This window comes from Lissotriton vulgaris, chromosome 10, assembly GCF_964263255.1.
Source record: "Lissotriton vulgaris chromosome 10, aLisVul1.2, whole genome shotgun sequence".
Lineage (NCBI taxonomy): Eukaryota > Metazoa > Chordata > Amphibia > Caudata > Salamandridae > Lissotriton > Lissotriton vulgaris.
The window spans coordinates 626,884,377-626,902,809 of record NC_141698.1 but is presented as its reverse complement, the minus strand read 5'-3'; the positions used below and the strand labels follow the sequence as shown (position 1 = coordinate 626,902,809).

General features: G+C 46.2%; 1 protein-coding gene across 1 annotated transcript in view; it reads left to right on the top strand.

The window, feature by feature from the left end:
- The window catches only part of RHEB (Ras homolog, mTORC1 binding), a 302,445-nt gene extending 288,069 nt beyond the window's left edge, over positions 1-14,376 (top strand). Inside the window, exon 8 of the mRNA XM_086941465.1 lies at positions 13,883-14,376. Coding sequence (XP_086797591.1) covers positions 13,883-13,975 — 93 coding nt within the window. The 3' untranslated portion in view covers positions 13,976-14,376. The remainder of the gene's footprint in view (positions 1-13,882) is intronic.
- Positions 14,377-18,433: the final 4,057 nt, after the last annotated feature.

Sequence of the window (18,433 nt, the reverse complement as noted above, 5' to 3'; positions counted from 1 at the left end):
CTGGCACGGGCAACCACCGCTAAGGGGGAGATTGCTATACATTCTATGCACAGATGTGAATTCAGCAGCCCACATGCCTCGAACGGAATATGCTACTTACCAGTATGACTCTGTTCTTGGCATGTATGGCTGCTGACATTCATATCATATCATATCATATCCACGTCTTCCCATACTTAGACGATTGGCTCATAAAAGCCAAGTCATTCAATCAATGTGTCCAACACACATCTCAAAAATTCAAACACTGCACAAATTGGGGTTTACAATCAACTACACCAAGTCACATCTCCAGCCCGCTCATGTACATCAATACCTACGGGCTACCATAAACACTGATACAGCTCTAGCTTATCCCAGTCCAGCCAGGATACAGAGCATTCAAGCCTTAGTCACAAAGTTTCAAAACCAACACTCTCTCCCAGCCAGAGTGTTCATGCAACTAATAGGCTTTTATGCATCTTGCATTTTTATTGTACCATATGCAAGACTGCAAATGCGCCCATTGCAGGAATGTCTAGCACATCAGTGGAATCCGACTCAAAGACAACTTACAGACCTGGTGTTGGTGGACAGCTGCACACATTGATCTCTGCAGTGGTGGAACACCAAAAACTTGTCCAGAAAGCGGCCGTTCCTTGAAACTGTGCCACAGATAGTACTGACAACAGATGCATCCCTCAAAGGATGGGGAGCCCATCTGCTCCACCATACAACTTAGGGAAAATGGACCGCTCAACAGAAGGTGCTTCACATCAATCACCTACAGCTGCTAGCCATACTCCTAGCACTAAAATATTTCCTAGTACATGTACAGAACAAAGCTTTCTTGATCCAGATGGACAACATGACAGCCATGTACTATATTCAAAAACAAGGAGGCACACATTCCCTGAAACTGTCCCAACTCGCACACAACATTTGGAGATGAACCATTCCACAAAAGCTATATCTGCTTGCAGAATACCTTCCAGGAGTTTGCAATCAGATAGCAGATCTGTTCGGTCGACAAACACAACAGATTCACAAATGGGAACTACATCTGCAAGTTCTTCTACCATTCTTTCACAAGTAGGGTCATCCAGGCATACATCTGTTTGCCACACACGAAAACGCAAAATGCCCAACCTTCGCCACCAGGTTTCCACACCCACTGTCCAAGGGCAATGCGATATGGATGAACTGGTCAAGCAGATTGTGTACGCTTTTCCGCCAGTCCCCTAATACCACTAGTAGTACGCAAGCTGAGACAACAATCTCAAATTTATCCTAGTAGCTCCCACATGGGCACGCCAACCATGGTTCACCACACTGCTAGAACTCTCTCTAGTTCCACACCAAAGACTGTGTCTGACACCATCCATGCTAACGCAGAACCATGTAGCCATCTGACATCCAGATCCAAGTCTACTGAATCTGGCGATTTGGCTCCTGAAGTCTTAGTTTGGTTACCTTAACCTGCCACCAGACTGTATGGATATCATTAAAGAAGCCAGAAGACCTACTACTATAGCTTTCTACGCTGCAAAATGGAAGAGATTTGCCATTTACTGCACTAATAATCAAATTTATCCTCTAGATGCTTCCATCCAGAATATCATCCGTTACCTTCTCCATTTACAAAGATGTAATCTAGCATATTCATCTATACGTTTATATCTTGCAGCAATTGCAGCATATCTACAAAATAAGTACCTGCAATCAAAGCTTTCATGGAAGGATTAAAACGAATCATTCCTCCTAGGCTACCACCCTCTCCAGTGTGGAACCTAAACATTGTTCTTACCAGGCTCATGGGGCCCCCCTTTAAACCTTTACATAAGTGTGAAATGCAATTCCTTACATGGAAAACAGCTTTCCTTATTGCTATTACCTCTCTTAGGAGAGTTAGTGAGATTCAAGCTTTCACTATACAAGAGCCTGCTTGTACCCCTGATTAAAGGATTGCCACCTTCAGTTAGTGTTTCGTGTGCTGCTCAAGTGTGGGAACAGGCAACTGGAGCATATATATATATATATATATCTCCTACTGGCAACCGCCGGTTGGTAGTTATGACCTAGTTTCCATTGACAAATATTTTTTTTGTTTTCCTAATAAAGTTGGCGCTGTTTGACTAATCTTTATGACATTTTCAAAACTAGTGTACAACTCTCTCCAGCTGCTGTCTGGGAAGTTTTGGGGTGATTATTCAGGGGTGAGAAAAAGGGGATCCCACACACGTTTTTCCAAAGCAATTTCTCATGGGGGTTTGATCAGCACTACAGCCCGAGAAGCTGAATGGAATGACACCAAATTTAACAGAAAGCTATCTTAGTCAAGAAAGGGACTTTCTTGTAATATGGTGTAAATCCGTTCAGTAATTTTAGAGCTATTAATGAAAAAAGTTTTATAGAGATCTAGGGATGTGAATCCGACAGATCACTTGGTGAGATCTGATTGACTGCCAACACTACAGCCAGGAAGTGTTGGCAGCCATCTTGTGACTCAAGGCCAGCCGAGTCCCAAGACAAAAAACGACAAAAAAACCCCAGAAGGAAGTACAGTAGGAATATCCTGACCCACGGTTAACCATGCTTGGCTTCCCACCCCCGGCCACCCAGGTGGGCCAGGTCCTGGAGGAAATTAATTTATTATGGGGAAGGGGACCGACCAAATTAGGATACGGGGACGGGAGTTGTCGGTACTAGAGATGAGAGCAGACCATTCTCCAGCAATGTGCACAGTTTATTTAGGTACACAGCAAACGCCAGCATGTTTTGACTCTGAATGAGTCTTGGTCAATGAGCCTTTTTTCAGTTTCATTTTATATACAATGCCGTTCTGTCGACAGGGAGGTATCCTGGGAAATGCTATATATAAAAAAAAAAGCATGGCAAGATTTTTAACCCCTAAATGCTGCCTTGTACTGGGCACAATATCTATAAGTGCGTTATGTAACAATGATAACTTAAACTTCTTATATATGCAAGGTCAATACAAACTACAACCTTGAATAACAACTTAGTAGTGAATCTATCCAGTCATAAACTCACAAAGGATGAGCTTACACTCCTGAATAAGGGTCTCTCCTTCCCCGAACATCATTTTGACATTGTTGAAACCAACAATGATTCCTGCAAATTTGCCAGAAAAATCAAACTTGCCAAATAATTTACCAACAGAGAACCTAACCTGGTACCAAGCACCAACCAATCAATCAGGTCACTTATAAAGCGCACTACATACCTACATACCCATGAGGGTCTCAAGGTGCGGGGGAATGGGAGCTGCTACTGATCAAAGAGCCAGGTCTTGAGGAGTCTTCTGAAGGCCAGTAGGTCTTGGGATCTCCGTCTTGTCCGAGTTCAGCTTCAGTCGGCTGTTCCTCATCCATTCGTCGACAGCCTTCATTCCTTCGTGTAGGTTGGTTTTGGCGGCGTGAGGGTCTTTGGTGAGGGAGAGGATCAGCTGGGTGTCGTCGGCGTAGGAAATGATGTTGAGGTCTTTCTGTCGGCGAAGTGGGCGAGGGGTGCCATGAACAGAGTCGGGCTGAGGGATGAGCCCTGTGGTACGCTGCAGATGATTTCTGAGGCATTGAAGGGGGAGGGGGGACGCTCAGAGTTCTGCCAAAGCGGAAGGATGTGGTCTGGTCCAGGGCCTTCTCTTGGATCCCGACGTTGTGTAGGCATGTTCGTAGTGTGCTGTGGCAGACCGTGTCGAAAGCGGCTGACCGGTCCAGGAGGATGAGGGCCGCTGTTTCTCCAGTATTAGGGGTGTCTTTCATAGATTCACATGCGTGAATATTCCCCGTCGTCGAAGTGGGAGTCCCACGGTAAATAAAATAGCAATAATGCTAAATATACATATAGAAAAATATATATATATACATAATACCAGAAAAGAAGGAAATACACAGAAATCCTCTAAAAACAAATCCTACATAGGAATGCATGGTAAAGAGAAAAAACCATTTGTAACACCTTAGTGTCATTATGTTAGTCCAAACTGCAGCCAATCAGGCGCCAGCACCCTCTAGAACCTTCTCCTCAGAAGCTCAAGCCCTCAGATTTTCTACTGCACGTCGTGTGAAGGGAGTCTCCCTGAGCTCTGCTCAGTTTTTTCAACCTTCTAGTTTCCAGTAATTTCTACAATGTCAAGTAAGAAGTCTTTATTCAGACCATGTTCTTCTTGTGGGAAGCTTCGCCTTTTTGAAAAGGACCCCCACCAGAAGTGTATTTATTGTTTATACCCGGATCATGAGGCTGGCAGCTGCAAGTTTTGTAGAACCTTTTCTACCAAAACTCTTAAGGACAGGGAAGGCCGTCTTCTTCTTTGGCTGCAGCGTCTTAAGGACAAGGATTCTTTAGTATCCGACGCAGAGAGTTTACAATCTGGTTTCTCCTCAGCAGCCTCAAAACGGGGTAGTGTTCAGGAGTGTCCTTCTCCTTTCCTCAAAAAGCCAAAATTAGCCTGGTCTGTGGCTCCTGTGGTATCTGCTGCCACTCCTACCTCCTCTACGCCCATGAGACCTGGCTCTCAGGAGTCTTTGGCTACCTCTCGAGGTGTTTTCACACCTCTTACAGTCCCGCCGTCGACGAGAGCGTCTACGGGCGCTCCGCCGACTAGAACGGCTTTGCCTGCATCGTCGACGGTGGTGTCGTCGACTACCTTCACGTCGACGAGAGTTTCGTTGCCGTCTAAGCCAGTCCCGTCGACGATTCTCATCTCGTCAACGAAGAAGAGAGAATCCTCGTCGACGAAAGACCCGAAAACATCATCGTCGACGACGACTCCGTCGACGACGAAAGCCTCATCGACTAAGACACCGTCGACCAAGATCTCGTCGACCAAGATCTCGTCGACGAGGGCTCCGTCGACTGAGTCAGTACCAGCATCGATGGCGAACCCGTCGACGACTACTTCAACAATGGATCGCTCGTCGACAGTGACACCGTCGACGACCATTCCGTTGACGCAGGTTTCTTCAAAATTACCGCTGACAACAGCTAACTCGGCCTCGTCGTCGGTAACGGCTCCGTCGACGACGGCACAGATTTCATTTGCATCTGTACCGTTAGTGCCCTTGAAGACCTCTAAATCTTCACATTCTCGCACTACAGTACCCTGCCAACAGATCTCAGATCCAGAGCTTCAACCACCTTCTCCGATGTTTGCAACTACATCAGACTCGGAGCATGAAGAGGACACATTTGGGGCAGCACATAGTCCCTCTGATTTAATCATTAAATGTCAGGACACAGATTCTGATGATGGCGGTGAGCCAGAATTTCAACAGGAGGAGCAGTTCATTCAAGCCCCTGTGGCCACCATTCCTTTGACCTTAATTTCGAATCTCCAACATATGCTAGACGATTACTACCGCCGTTTCCCGGCTAGTCCGCAGACTACACCTGCACAATCTCCCGCTCCTGTGGTGCTACCTCCACCTTTATTACCGCCTGTCGTACCAACTACAACTTCGTCTCGGATTCATAGATCTATTAGCATCCATACCACTGTATATTGGCAGGATGCGGATGATGAAGCGAACGCAGAACGGGAGGATGGTGAAGTTCCTGACGAGACAGATGATGAAGCAGGCGACCAGGATATGGCGGAATGGGATGATAGGATATGGCTGAATGGGATGATTATAGGACGCAAACGCCTTCTCCTCAAACCTGGTACTTCAAGTGACTCGCCACCAGTTGATATTGCCAGTTTCCATCTTTTAATGGGTAAAGCGGCTCAGCGTTTCAAATTTCCACGGTCACAACACGAGGACGATTGCTTTCTTTATGACTTTAAAGATAAACCTTATAAGCAGGTACCCACTATTCCTATTATTGATTTCGTGTGGAAAGAGGGCATAAAACTAATGAAAGCTCCAAACTCCTTACCTGCTCAGATTCCACGCCTTGAGAGGAAGTACAAGGCCCTCACTGGTTCTCCAGCTTGCCTGATTTCTCATCCCAAGCCGGATTCTGTCGTGACTCAGGCTGCACAGCGTAGAGCTCGGAATCCACCGTCCCAAATCACAGCCCCTCCGGATAGAGAGGCTCAACGCCTAGATGCTACTGGCCGCAAGTTCTCAACGATGGCTTCAACATCTGTCCGGGGAGACAATGCTTTAGCCATCTTGGGACGCTATGACTGGCAGATGTGGTCAGATATTGCAGATTTCATGGCACTCATACCTGATGCATCCAAGACTGACGCTCAACAAATTCTCCGCGATGGTCAAAGGGCAGCGGAAGAAATCATCGACTGCAGTTGATATCGCTAACACAGGTTTCCGCCTCCTGGCAAGTGCGGCTGCACTCCGAAGACAAGGTTGGCTGAAGTCCACCTCCTTCCTGCAGGAAGTCCAAGGCAAAATATTGGATATGCCTTATGATGGGGAATCACTGTTCGGATCCCATATCGATGATGCCCTTGTGTCCATCAAGAAGGACACCGATACGGCAAAGTCCTTGGGCACGCTCCAATTTCGGAAACAGTCCTTTCGAGGTGCGCGCGGACGTGGCACTTCTTCCAACTTTCGAGGAGGGCAACAATACCGCTCCTACACTCAGAGCGGCCAACGTTACACGTCCAACCAGCAGTCTCGTCAGCAACCCTCCAGACCTTGCAGAGGAAAGTCGTCCTATCGTGGCACCACTCAGAATCGCCAATGACTTTTGCCATTCTCAAAATGTTGGAGGGCGAATCTCTGTTTTATTCCCAGTGGTCCTCGATCACCTCGGACCGCTGGGTATTGGACATTGTCAAACGGGGTCACACCCTGGAGTTTACAGAGATTCCTCCTTGCACTCCACCTCGTGGCCCACCTCCTCCGCATCTCGAGGAGCTCTTCCATCAGGTCCATCTTCTTGTCTTAAAGGGTGCAGTCGAAGTGGTCCCAATACATCCAAGAGGGAGAGGTTTTTACTCTCGATTCTTCCTCATACTCCAGAAGAACGGAGATTGGCGACCCATTCTGGATTTGAGGGCTCTCAACCAGTTCCTGAAGTCTCAATCGTTCCGTATGCTGACACTACTGGAAGTCCTGCGTCTTCTATCCAGCGAGGATTTTATGACCACCATAGATCTTCAAGACGCATACTTTCATGTTCCAATAATCAAACGACATCGCCAGTACCTGCGTTTCAAAGTGGGGCCAATGCATTTTCAGTTCAAAGTTCTACCCTTCAGACTGCGTTCAGCTCCTCGTGTGTTCACGAAGGTACTGGCCCCGGTGGTGGCTCACTTGCGTCTACAAGGAGTTCAGATCTTTCCCTATTTAGACGATTGCCTTCTCAAGTCTCAATGCCACCATCAGCTGGATTGGGACACACACCTTTGCCAGCAAGTGTTTCGGTCTCTAGGGTTGACCATCAACAACGAAAAGTCACAGTTTGCACCTCTGCGGATCAGATCATTCCTGGGAGCAATCCTAGACACGCAGCTTTCAAAAGCGTTTGTCTCGGACGAACGACGTCTAAAGATTCTTCGTCTGGTCTCCCTTATTCGAAGAAAACAGTCCGTTTCTGTTCAGACGTTAAAATCATTCTTGGCAATGGCTTCATCTTGTATCGCACTGATCCCAAATTGCAGGTTGCGCGCCCTGTCCCATTCAGGAAGAACTGGACTTACAGTGGCGTCAGGTCTCCGGGTCCTTCAACGACCTTGTTGCCGTCACAGCTCGCATGAAACAGAGCCTGCTTTGGTGGACGCAGCCCGCAAATCTGGGAATGAGTGTGTCCTTTCTCGATCATGCTCCAGACCTTACGTTGACGATGGACGCCTCCTTAGAGGGGTGGGGCGCTCCTCTTCAGGGCCTATCCATCAAGGGCAAGTGGTCACCGAAGCAGCGCACGTGGCATATCAACAGGCTAGGATTGATGATTTTTCTGGCGCTCAAGTCCTTCCTCCCAGTTGTTCACGGGGAGTCAGTGCTAATCCAAACGGACAATACCACCAGTATGCACTACGTGAACAAGCAGGAGGGGGACCAGGTCTCCGCTTTTCGCCATCACATCACTTTGACAGCTGTCCACCTTCCGGGCGTGTCCAACCTCCTGGCCGACTCTCTAAGCAGGTCCACTTCCTCGACACACGAATGGGAACTGCACCAACCGACTCTGGATCGTGTGTTCCGCAAATGGGGTCACCCGGATCTGGATCTCTTTGCGACACCGGAGAATCAGAAATGCCTGTCTTATGCAAGTTGGCATCCCCACACAAGGTCCTGCGGGAATGCCCTTTTGATCAACTTGTGCGATCTATTCGCTTACACTTTTCCTCCGCTCCCATTGATACCGCGGGTACTGTGGAAGATGCGGAGGCAGCCCTGCCACATCCTGCTGATTGCACCTCGTTGGCCCAGACAGGCATGGTTTTCGGAACTACTCCTAATGTCCCTGTGCGAGCCCATTCCTCTACGTCCTCGTCCGAACCTTCTAACCATGGACAAGGACTTAGTGTGTCATCCAGATCCCTCAACGCTACAATTGTGGGCTTGGAACCTGAGCACCTTGAGTTCGCTGGATTGAACATATCCCAGGAGTGCAGAGACATACTAGCTCATGCCAGAGCTCCGTCTACCATCAAGACTTACTAACTTAAATGGAAGCGATTCTGTCATTGGTGCGCTACGGCCAATATCCATCCCATCCATTCCACTCCTGAGCAGCTCCTTCCATTCTTTTTGAGCCTCGCTCAGTCAGGACTCTCTCATGCTACACTGAGAGTTTTCTTAGCTGCAATATCTCGTTTCCGACATGATGGCTCTTCATCCCTCTGTTCATCACGAATTATACGTCAATTCTTCAAAGGGATTTCCGCAAGTTCCCACCTGTGTGTCGCCCTCCTCCAGCTTGGCACCTCAATGTTGTACTATCTCAACTAATGACATCACCTTTTGAGCCTATCCACAGGGCGGATATCAAGTTCATCACTTGGAAGGTTGCACTTCTGCTGGCTTTGACCTCTTGTCGTGTGAGTGACCTTCATGCTTTTACTGTCAAGCCGCCTTATCTACAGTTCAAAACTGACGGGGTGGCACTTCGTACCAATCCCTCTTTCATGCCTAAAGTACCTATGGATTTTCACTTGAATGAGCCTGTATTCCTCAAAACTTTCTTTCCGGATCCAAAATCTCCGGCGGAGCAGCGCTTACATTCTCTGGACATCAAACGATGTCTTGAATTTTACATTGCCAGAACTGCCCCCTTCCGCAAGTCCGACCAACTTTTCATTGCCTACGGACGACTGCGCAAGGGACATCCAGTTTCTAAACCGACTATTGCCCGGTGGCTTTCCTCAGCCATTGCTTTCTGCCACCAACAAGCAGGCAAACCATTGCAGTCTTCAGTGAGGGCTCATTCTACGAGGGCAATGTCTTCATCCACCGCCTTGTTTGCTGGTGTGCCACTTCATCAGATTTGCCGTGCAGCGACATGGTCCAGCAGACACACCTTCACCAAACATTACTGTTAGGAGGCCATCAATGAAGCGGATACCGCAGTGGGACAGGCAGTGCTTCGCCATCTTTTTCAGTAAGGTGAGCCTCTGTTTCCCTCCTCAGTGTTTTCCTGTGATTGCTATGATGTAATATATGACTGTATTATTATTCTAGTACTGTCTTGATTCTCTTCGTATGCCTAGCAATCTCAGTTTTCTAGGAGGTTACTGCTTTCTATTTTATTCAAGCATGTGAATCTATGAAAGACACCCCTAATACTGGAGAAGAACAATTGTTACTTACCTGTAAACAGGTGTTTCTCCAGTATTGGTGTCTTTCATAGATTCACATGCGACCCACCCGCCTCCCCTCAGAGGCTCTTGTTTCTCCTCATACGCTCTTTGTTACTTGTGCAACAAAAATCTGAGGGCTTGAGCTTCTGAGGAGAAGGTTCTAGAGGGTGCTGGCGCCTGATTGGCTGCAGTTTGGACTAACATAATGACACTAATGTGTTACAAATGGTTTTTTTCTCTTTACCATGCATTCCTATGTAGGATTTGTTTTTAGAGGATTTCTGTGTATTTCCTTCTTTTCTGGTATTATGTATATATATTTTTCCATATGTATATTTAGCATTATTGCTATTTTATTTACCGTGGGTGTCCCACTTCGACGACGGGGAATATTCAAGCATGTGAATCTATGAAAGACACCAATACTGGAGAACCACCTGTTTACAGGTAAGTAACAATTGTTCTTCTCCGTTGTCGAGCATGGTCCTGATGTCATCGGTGGCGGCAATGAAGGCGGTTTCGGTGCTGTGGTTGCTGCGGAAGCCAGACTGGGATTGGTCCAGGATGCTGTTCTCCTCGAGGTATCTGGTCAGGTCAGACACCAAGCGGGTCATGATCTTACATCTGGTCAAACAAGTGATGTGAAATTATTATTTGACCTGATATATGACCTGAACGATGAGGATTTAATACAGGCCCAGATTCTAGAACACGTGGAAGTAGCAACCAACAAACATGAACACAGCTCCTTCAAACTCAAATCTTGTTCCACCTTAGCTCCTGGCAACAAATGGGCATTTTCGATTAGGCAGTGATTGCCGACTTAGTTTTCTTTCTTCTTTTTTTTTTTTTAAACCAAAAGAAATTGCAGCAAACATGACTCTCTCTACTTCAGAAAGAAATGCCCTTGAGAGTCTAGCTAGCAATGATTCTTTTGTTTTTAAACCTACCGATCGGGGTAGAAACATTGTAATACTTGACAAGAAAGATTACATGATAGTGGTCTGCAGGCAATTACAGGATACTTCCAGTTAAAAATAAATTAATTTGAATCTGATGGATACTATGATCAAAAATATGAACAGGAAAGTAAGAGGGTAGCATGAAGAATCCTTACATAGTGATGTCGAGTACCAGTTTATATCTGCTTCAAATCACATCTTGCCCACAATCTGTTTCTTACCAAAGATCCACAAAACGCTAAGCAACCCTTTAAGGAGACCAATCGTATTTGGATGTGGGTCAGTCTTTCAGAATGTCATTAGATAAGTTGAACATTATACCTTACCCCATCGTGAAAACACTCCTCGTACATCAAAGACGCTTGAAGTTTCTGAAAGCAATATCTAAAATTGAATGGCAACCATACTTTCTTTTGGTAACCATAGATGTGGTATTTCTCTGTACTTCAATCGAATACAACATTGTTCTCCATGCAGTGGATTACTTTTTCAGACCGAGAAACATCAGAGAAACCAGACTTTCAGCCATGCTGTTGGAAATGATAGAGGTGTGTCACAGCAACGTTTTTTTCTTCAACCATCAACTATGCCAACGGACCTACGTAACTGCAATGGGGGTTTCCTTCTCTCCCAGCTATGCGATGGGCTGGTGGGAGAGGGAAATCTTTTGGAGTGACAAATATGAGCGCTACCTCTCCCCATCATCTGGCTGAGATATATCGATTATTCATTTGTGGTTTGAAATGGCATACATAAGGAGTTTCTGTAATACGTAAAAGGTCATCAATAACGAGTGCGGTTTGGGATTCACCTTCAATCTGCCCAACAAACAGACTTTCTAGACATTCAAGTTTATATGCAGGACAATAGATTGGAGTCTACTATGTACGTAAAGCCTTCTGCCACACACAGCGTACTACACGGAACCAGTTTCCATCCCAAGGCCATAATGTAAAGTCTTCCCTTTGGTGAACTCATACACACCAGGCATTATTGTTCCCAAGAAGAAGAGACACGAGCCCAATGCAAAGAATTAAGAAGGGGATTCTATCGGAGGGGCTATCCATTTTCATACATTGAGCAAGGAGCCAAGCGAGGAAATGGCAAGACACAAGCACAGATATTGATGGAAAATAAAATTGAACTGAAAGAGAAGACAGTCTGAGTGTCATTACAACATACAGTAAGAGGAGCAAAGAGGTCAGGAAAATCTTTCAAAAACATTGGAACATTCCACTAAGTGATAATGACATTGTGGAGGCTTTCGACCCAAGACCTCAATTCATCTACAAAAAAGTATGTTCTTTGAAGGAAAGATTGGTAAGAAGTTATTTTGGAGACAACTGGCTGGAAAAGCAAAATAAGGGGTTTGTTAGGTGCAGTAGCTGCAAGGCCTTCAGGATTGGCAAAAATGTAAAGATCATCAGTGATTCCAAGGGGAGAGAAATGCATATTGAACATAAAATCACATGTAACACCCAATTTGTAGTATACATCATCTAATACATATGTGGGCTGAAATATATTGGAAGCATAGTCTGTCCCTTTAAGAAAGGAATATTAGAACACATTTGAGCCGTACAACATTGTGACCTGAATTATACAATTGCAAAACACTATGCTTAGTCACACAACGATCATGAGATACTATGGTGTGACACATGTACCAAACGATGAAAGGGGAGGAGACAGGACCCTGCGACTACGCAGACTAAAGAGCAGATACATGATCAAATTACGAACCAAGAGAACTTTTGGTCTTAATGCAGATGAGGAACTGCATGTACATCAGTGATTTGAGAACATTGGACTTGTGAAACATTAGCTCTTTCTTCTATGCTGCATTTCTGTTTTGCATCTTTGTCCATCTCTTCTCCTTCCTGTCACACACATGCCTCTGCCTATGTATGATGTGGCATTTGTCCACGTTGAACACAGTTGTTTATCTGGGTAACAAAGGATGAGTTGGTAAACCTAGAACTCATGTGAGAATACCAGAATGTCCACTAATTGCATTGAAGTGGACCAACTTCCAACAAACCAGAATAATCATTTTAGTCCAGGCAGCTGTAAAAGTTCCCACCAAAGATCTCTCTATCCTAGACGTGTTCTGTTCATCTTCAGTGTATTAGCAGCTATCCAGCAGATAATTGGCACGTTTCACCAGGGGAAATGTCATATTAAATAGCTGCTAGCTGTCATGATTTTAGGACCTACAGTAAATGAATGGGTTTGTTTAACAATGTAGAGAACGGATATGCTTGGGAGTGGGGAGGCAAGGAGCAGAACTCTGAAGGGCGTCACTAATGATTTTTTTAGAAAACAAAAGGACTGAAGAGATGATATGCAGTTCTAATTCAGTTTCCCTCAAAAACAATCGTGGAAGTGTTTCTTGTTGGACTCCAATCTGTTTGTCTCTGCAGAAGAATTAGGTCAATTGTGTTTAAACTAGTTGTCCAATCTTATTAGTGCTCAGACTGATGCCATTCAGCTCTTGTTTAATTAAAACATGATTATAGACTACCACTTACTCTCTGTATTTCAGCGAAAGAACTGTCAATGCTTCAACTCTGTGAGAATGATGTATTTCCAAAATTAGGTAATCGTTTATCAGCTATCCTCTCCAAAGGTTTTTGCATCATACTTTAGAGAGCTGAGACAAAGCGGGAAAAGGTGTGACTAATTATTGCCTTGGTGAATATAAAAGTCCATACACAGAGAGGAAAAAGTACTTTCCCTCATATGGCTAAAGTGGATGATGCATAGGAGAGCCCGCAGGAATTCTAAACTCATATGGACAATATAGTCCAATTAAGCGCCAGAAATGTCCCTTTTCACAGCTGTTGGAAGTATTCTTGGAGGTCAATTTGGGTTTTCAGGCCTTTGAGTTAATTCCTGCTCGTCTGACCGTTCTCCCTACATAATGTAATTATATACCATGTTTGCCAGTACTTATGTATTTGTACATGCAAGTAATCCTTTAATGCAGTTACAACCAAATTCATTTTGTTTCTTTCATGAAAGAGATTGAAGATATGCAAAATAAACTATTATGACGACATCATCTGAGGTATTGCAAAACTATGCTTCTATCTCACTGCAAAAAAAACAGTTGAGCTGCACACATAGTAATCAGACAGCTATCTGGAAAGTGTCATTACTTTCTGTTGTACTAACAATGTTTTCTTCTAATTTTCTACAGACTGCAGTCGAAGTTTTTAAGAGGATAATTTTAGAAGCAGAAAAAATTGACGGTGGAGGTTCACAGGGAAAGTCTTCTTGCTCTGTAATGTGAAACTACCACTAAACTCAAGGACACTGGGATATCACTCTACTTGAAGAAGCTAATTGCCCGTTCTCCTTAACGACTAACTGCTTTTTTTCTTCTTAACCTGAATTGTATGGACGGTCAGATTTTTTTTTTCTCACCAAATTTTGTCCAAACTGACTTTTCTGTACAAACAGCTTCTAGGCCTCATTCAAATTTTAAGCAATCATATTTCCAATTTGTACATCACATTTCCTAATATTATGGCCAAGAATTTTACTGGCATTAATTTTCTGTGTAGTTTGTTATAATAATGTAATCATCAAAATTGATCATATTGTTATTTCTCTTTACTTAACTAGACTTTAATATTGGTGTTTCCTTAATTGTTCATTGTACACTTGTAAATAAAACAACTGCAGACCTTGCTTTGCTGTGTTTGGCTTTAAGGATCTACAATTAGTCGAATATATGGGCACATACAGGTTGTCAGGCTACAGTTGTTAATTGTTGTTGCTTCTAAAAAGATGCTGCTGCACCCTGATTATAAATACCCTCTTTTTTGCAAATTACCTTAAAATGAAACCTTATGTTTGAATCAGTTTTGCTGGAACCACTGGTGTCCGAGGAAGAACAATTGAAACTACAACTTGAGCCTGACCCCAGTAGAAAAACGATCGCTGGTATGGTCGTACAAAAGGCATAATTTGCTCATTGGAGTACCTTTTCTGAAAGAACGTCAATCTCAGGTTATTGTAATGGATGCTTCATTTGAGGGATGGGGAGCACATCTCCAAAACCTGACGGTTAAGCGGTAATGGGCATGCAGGGTAGCCTCATCTAACTCTCAAAGCCTTTATCCTATCTTTAAAACTGCGTCCTCTGTACAGATACAACGATTCTTCACTATGCATGATCCAAACAGAAAATAAGGAACCTAATCAAGACCTCTTTCGATGCAAGCTTGAGCAGTCTCGATTGGAGTTTAACTAAGAGACTGACGTCAGTAGACATCCCAGGGAGAACGGCTATCTAAGTAGACTTCTAAAGCTGGTATGACAAAGAATCTCACAAATGAGCCTTGAATAAGGACGTTTTAAACAACATTTGGCAAAATCTTTTGTAGACCTCTTTGTAACGGCAGAAAACAAAAAATACAGAGTTAACACCCAGATTACCAGAATGTTCCCTGAGGGAATGCCCTCTTGATAAGTTGGTCAGGGCTATTTCTTTCCACCAATTCCATTGTGAGACTGGAGCTTTGAAGGTATCCAACAAAAATGTTCCTAATAGTGCCAGATTGGCTGAGGCAAAGATGGTAGCCATACTTACGCCAAATGTTCATAGATACATGCAAGTGGCTTAAATACACACCAGACCTGGTGACCAGACTTTGGACAAATCCGACCCTTCCATCATTGAGTGTGGCTGCATGGTTTCTGAAGTCGGATAGTGTGGTCATTTAAGTCCAACTGGTGTGTGTAGAGAGATTGAAAGAAGCAACATGTCTCTCCACAAGCTTATGTTACTCCCTGACATCGGAAAAGTCCTGTTTTTGATGTCAAGATAAAGGGCACAGGCGAGCCACGTCTCAGGAAGAAATTATTTTGCCTTATTTGCTTCATGTAGTCCAACCATAGTTTCATTGTCCATCAATAAAGGCTCATCTAGCCACTGTTCTTGAATACAGTCTCCAAATCAACGGTCATTTTTTAGACTGATAATCATCAAAGACTACCTAGAAGGATCTAAATTGTTTCTTCCAATTAGATTGCCTTCTCCACCATGACAGTTGAACATTGTTCTAGAACAATTGATAGGCTCGCCTTTTGAAGCAGTGCACAAGGCTATGTTGCAGCACCTGTCACATAAGACACCCCTTAATAGCCATTACTTGCACTTGAAGTGTTAGAAGATTGCAGGTTTTATCTGCTGTAGAACCCTCCACTGTTTTCCATTCTAACAGCATTGTAATGAGGACCCATCCTTCATTCCTCCAGAGTGACCTTGATATTAAACTGAGTAGTACTCTGCCTACTTTCTTTAATAATCCTTCAACACCTGCAGAACGTACCCTACATTATAGATATTGGAAGTGTTGTTTGTTTATATCAAGATTAGACAAAGCATGGTCTTATACAAGCAATTGATAGCTTAATGTGGTACAGGATACTATCCATCTAGCTATCAGTTTGTAAACCAACTCAAGCCTCATTTCAGTCTACCGTAGAAAATAAAATTACTACAGCTTGGAGCAGAAATATACCAAAAGCTGACCTCCGTAAAGCTGCTTCCTGGAAATTAGTACACACATTTACAGGATGTTATAACTAGAATTCAGACTAGATTCTAGAAAAGGTCAAGAAACCTTGAGAAATATCTCCACATAGAGTATCACTTTCACTGTATCATTCTATGTACGCTTAAACTTGGTGTTTTTCCTATATTTTCTTCCTGCTGCCCAACAGTACTTTTCTGAAGGAATATATTAGCTTGCTATTCTTTTCTACTGGTTATGACTGTCCATGAAGATCCTACAATGCAGAAAAAAGTTACTTACTTGTAGTCCTGATTGTGCATTGTAGGAATCTTAATTGAAAATTCCCAGTCTACCCGCCTTCCCGGCTGGGTAAAGTGGAGCATTGAAAAGATAATAAATTAAATGAAACATTATCTATTAACTAATTTACTTTAAAAAGTATGGTCTGGGGCGTGGCCAAGATGGCGGGCTGATCGGACGTGGTTTCCCTCGGCTCCCCGGTCCGAGCCCCAAACTTGCCTTTACATAGCGGTGGTGATCCCCGGACATCGGCGATTCTCCCCCACTGAGGTGCGGACAGGTGACCACTAGCGGCGAGACCATCCTCCTGGCCCGGACCGGCAGGAGTGGATGGGGCGGCCCGTGCGCCGGCCGGAGGCGGGAGACGGCCGCTAGCGAGGCGGGCTCCAGAGGCGGAGCGGCCCTGTTGGAAACGGCGGAGCGGCCTGCAGTGGACCCGAACGGTTCGGTACCGAGCCCTGCGGAAGGCGGGCGGGCTCCAACGGTGGCCCGCGCCGCGCAATTGCGGAGAGACGCGGCGGCGGGTAAGCACAGCTACGGAGATTGGCCAGTGTGAGTGGGGCCCAGCAGAGACTAGCACCGACCCCGAGGGTGTGGGGGTCTTCTGCGGGGAGCCCGGGACTCCCGCCACAGCGAGGAAGGAACTAGGCCGCAGCTGGGGGTGCGGTCGTGTGCCCCTGGGGGAGGCGCGGCGCTGCTACATGGAGGCGGTGGGACCGGAGCAGAGACGAGGCAGCAGGAGGTCCGGTGGTGTGAGGCTGGGCCCCTGTCGCGGACACCACACCGGAGTATCGGGCCCGTGACCTTGAGACCCGGCGAAGAGTCCCGGGCCCTGACGCCCCAGCGAGCAGGACACAGGCCTGTGAGGCGGAGGCCCCGATATTGCAGCAGCCCGGTTTTCGTGACTGAGTGGCCTGGAACCCGGGCCCGCCGCGGCAGCGGGCAGGACGAGACGAGAGGAGGTCGGCGGGGTCGTGGGACGCGGGCCCGCCGTCTGCACGCCAGCCAATCGCCCCTGCACCTTTAGCAGAGGGCCACTGTGCCCCATCGTGGTTGGAAGAGTCGCAGCACTACTGGGAGACGCACCAGCGAGGCACACCGCAGAGCCCCACGGACGCCCTGCGCTGAGGTGAGGAGTGGGCCGCGTTTCTCGGGGGCAGGAGGATCAAGCCCCTGGCGGGAAGTGAGAGGGGCGCCTGCTTGACTCGGGCCTGGGCGGTGGAGGTAGGCGAGGATGCGGGGGCCACAAGACTGGTCGGCAGGCCACAGAGACACGGCAGGGGGAGGTGAGCAACTCACTGGCGGACGGGAGCAGGCGACCCCCTGGGCATGAGAGAGGCACGAGCCCGGCTCCTGGAAGCAGCTTGGCTAACACAATCCGCAGAGCAAACCGCACCATTACAGACATGCTCAACAAACCCACATTTAAGGGAGGGAAGGCTCAAACACCCCCCTCCACGCCGGCCAACTCAGAGGGGCAACACCAGGAGGAGCGCGAGGCGCCCATTACACGCACCTTCCTGGAATCGCTGTTCAATACCCTCGGAGACGATTTCCAGGCTCTTAAGCAGGACATTGCTGGGGAACAAAAGGAACTCCGTCGAGACATGGACGGTTTGGGTGAGAGAGTGGCCGCAGTGGAGGAGGCCGGACATGCCCGCAGCGAAGAGCTGGTACACCTACAGCAGGAAGTCCTCCGTCTCCAGGAGCAGCAGTTGGGCCTACAGGCTCACGCTGAGGACCTGGAGAACCGCTCTCGAAGAAATAATATACAAGTCAGGAATGTGCCACAGGGTGCCGAGGGGAATAGTGTCACTGGATACCTGCAGGATCTCTTCCGGGAGGCGCTGGGAGAGTCGGAGAACTTCCCCATACGCATAGACCGTGCACACAGGGTGGGACTGCCGAGACGTGCACCGGCCCCA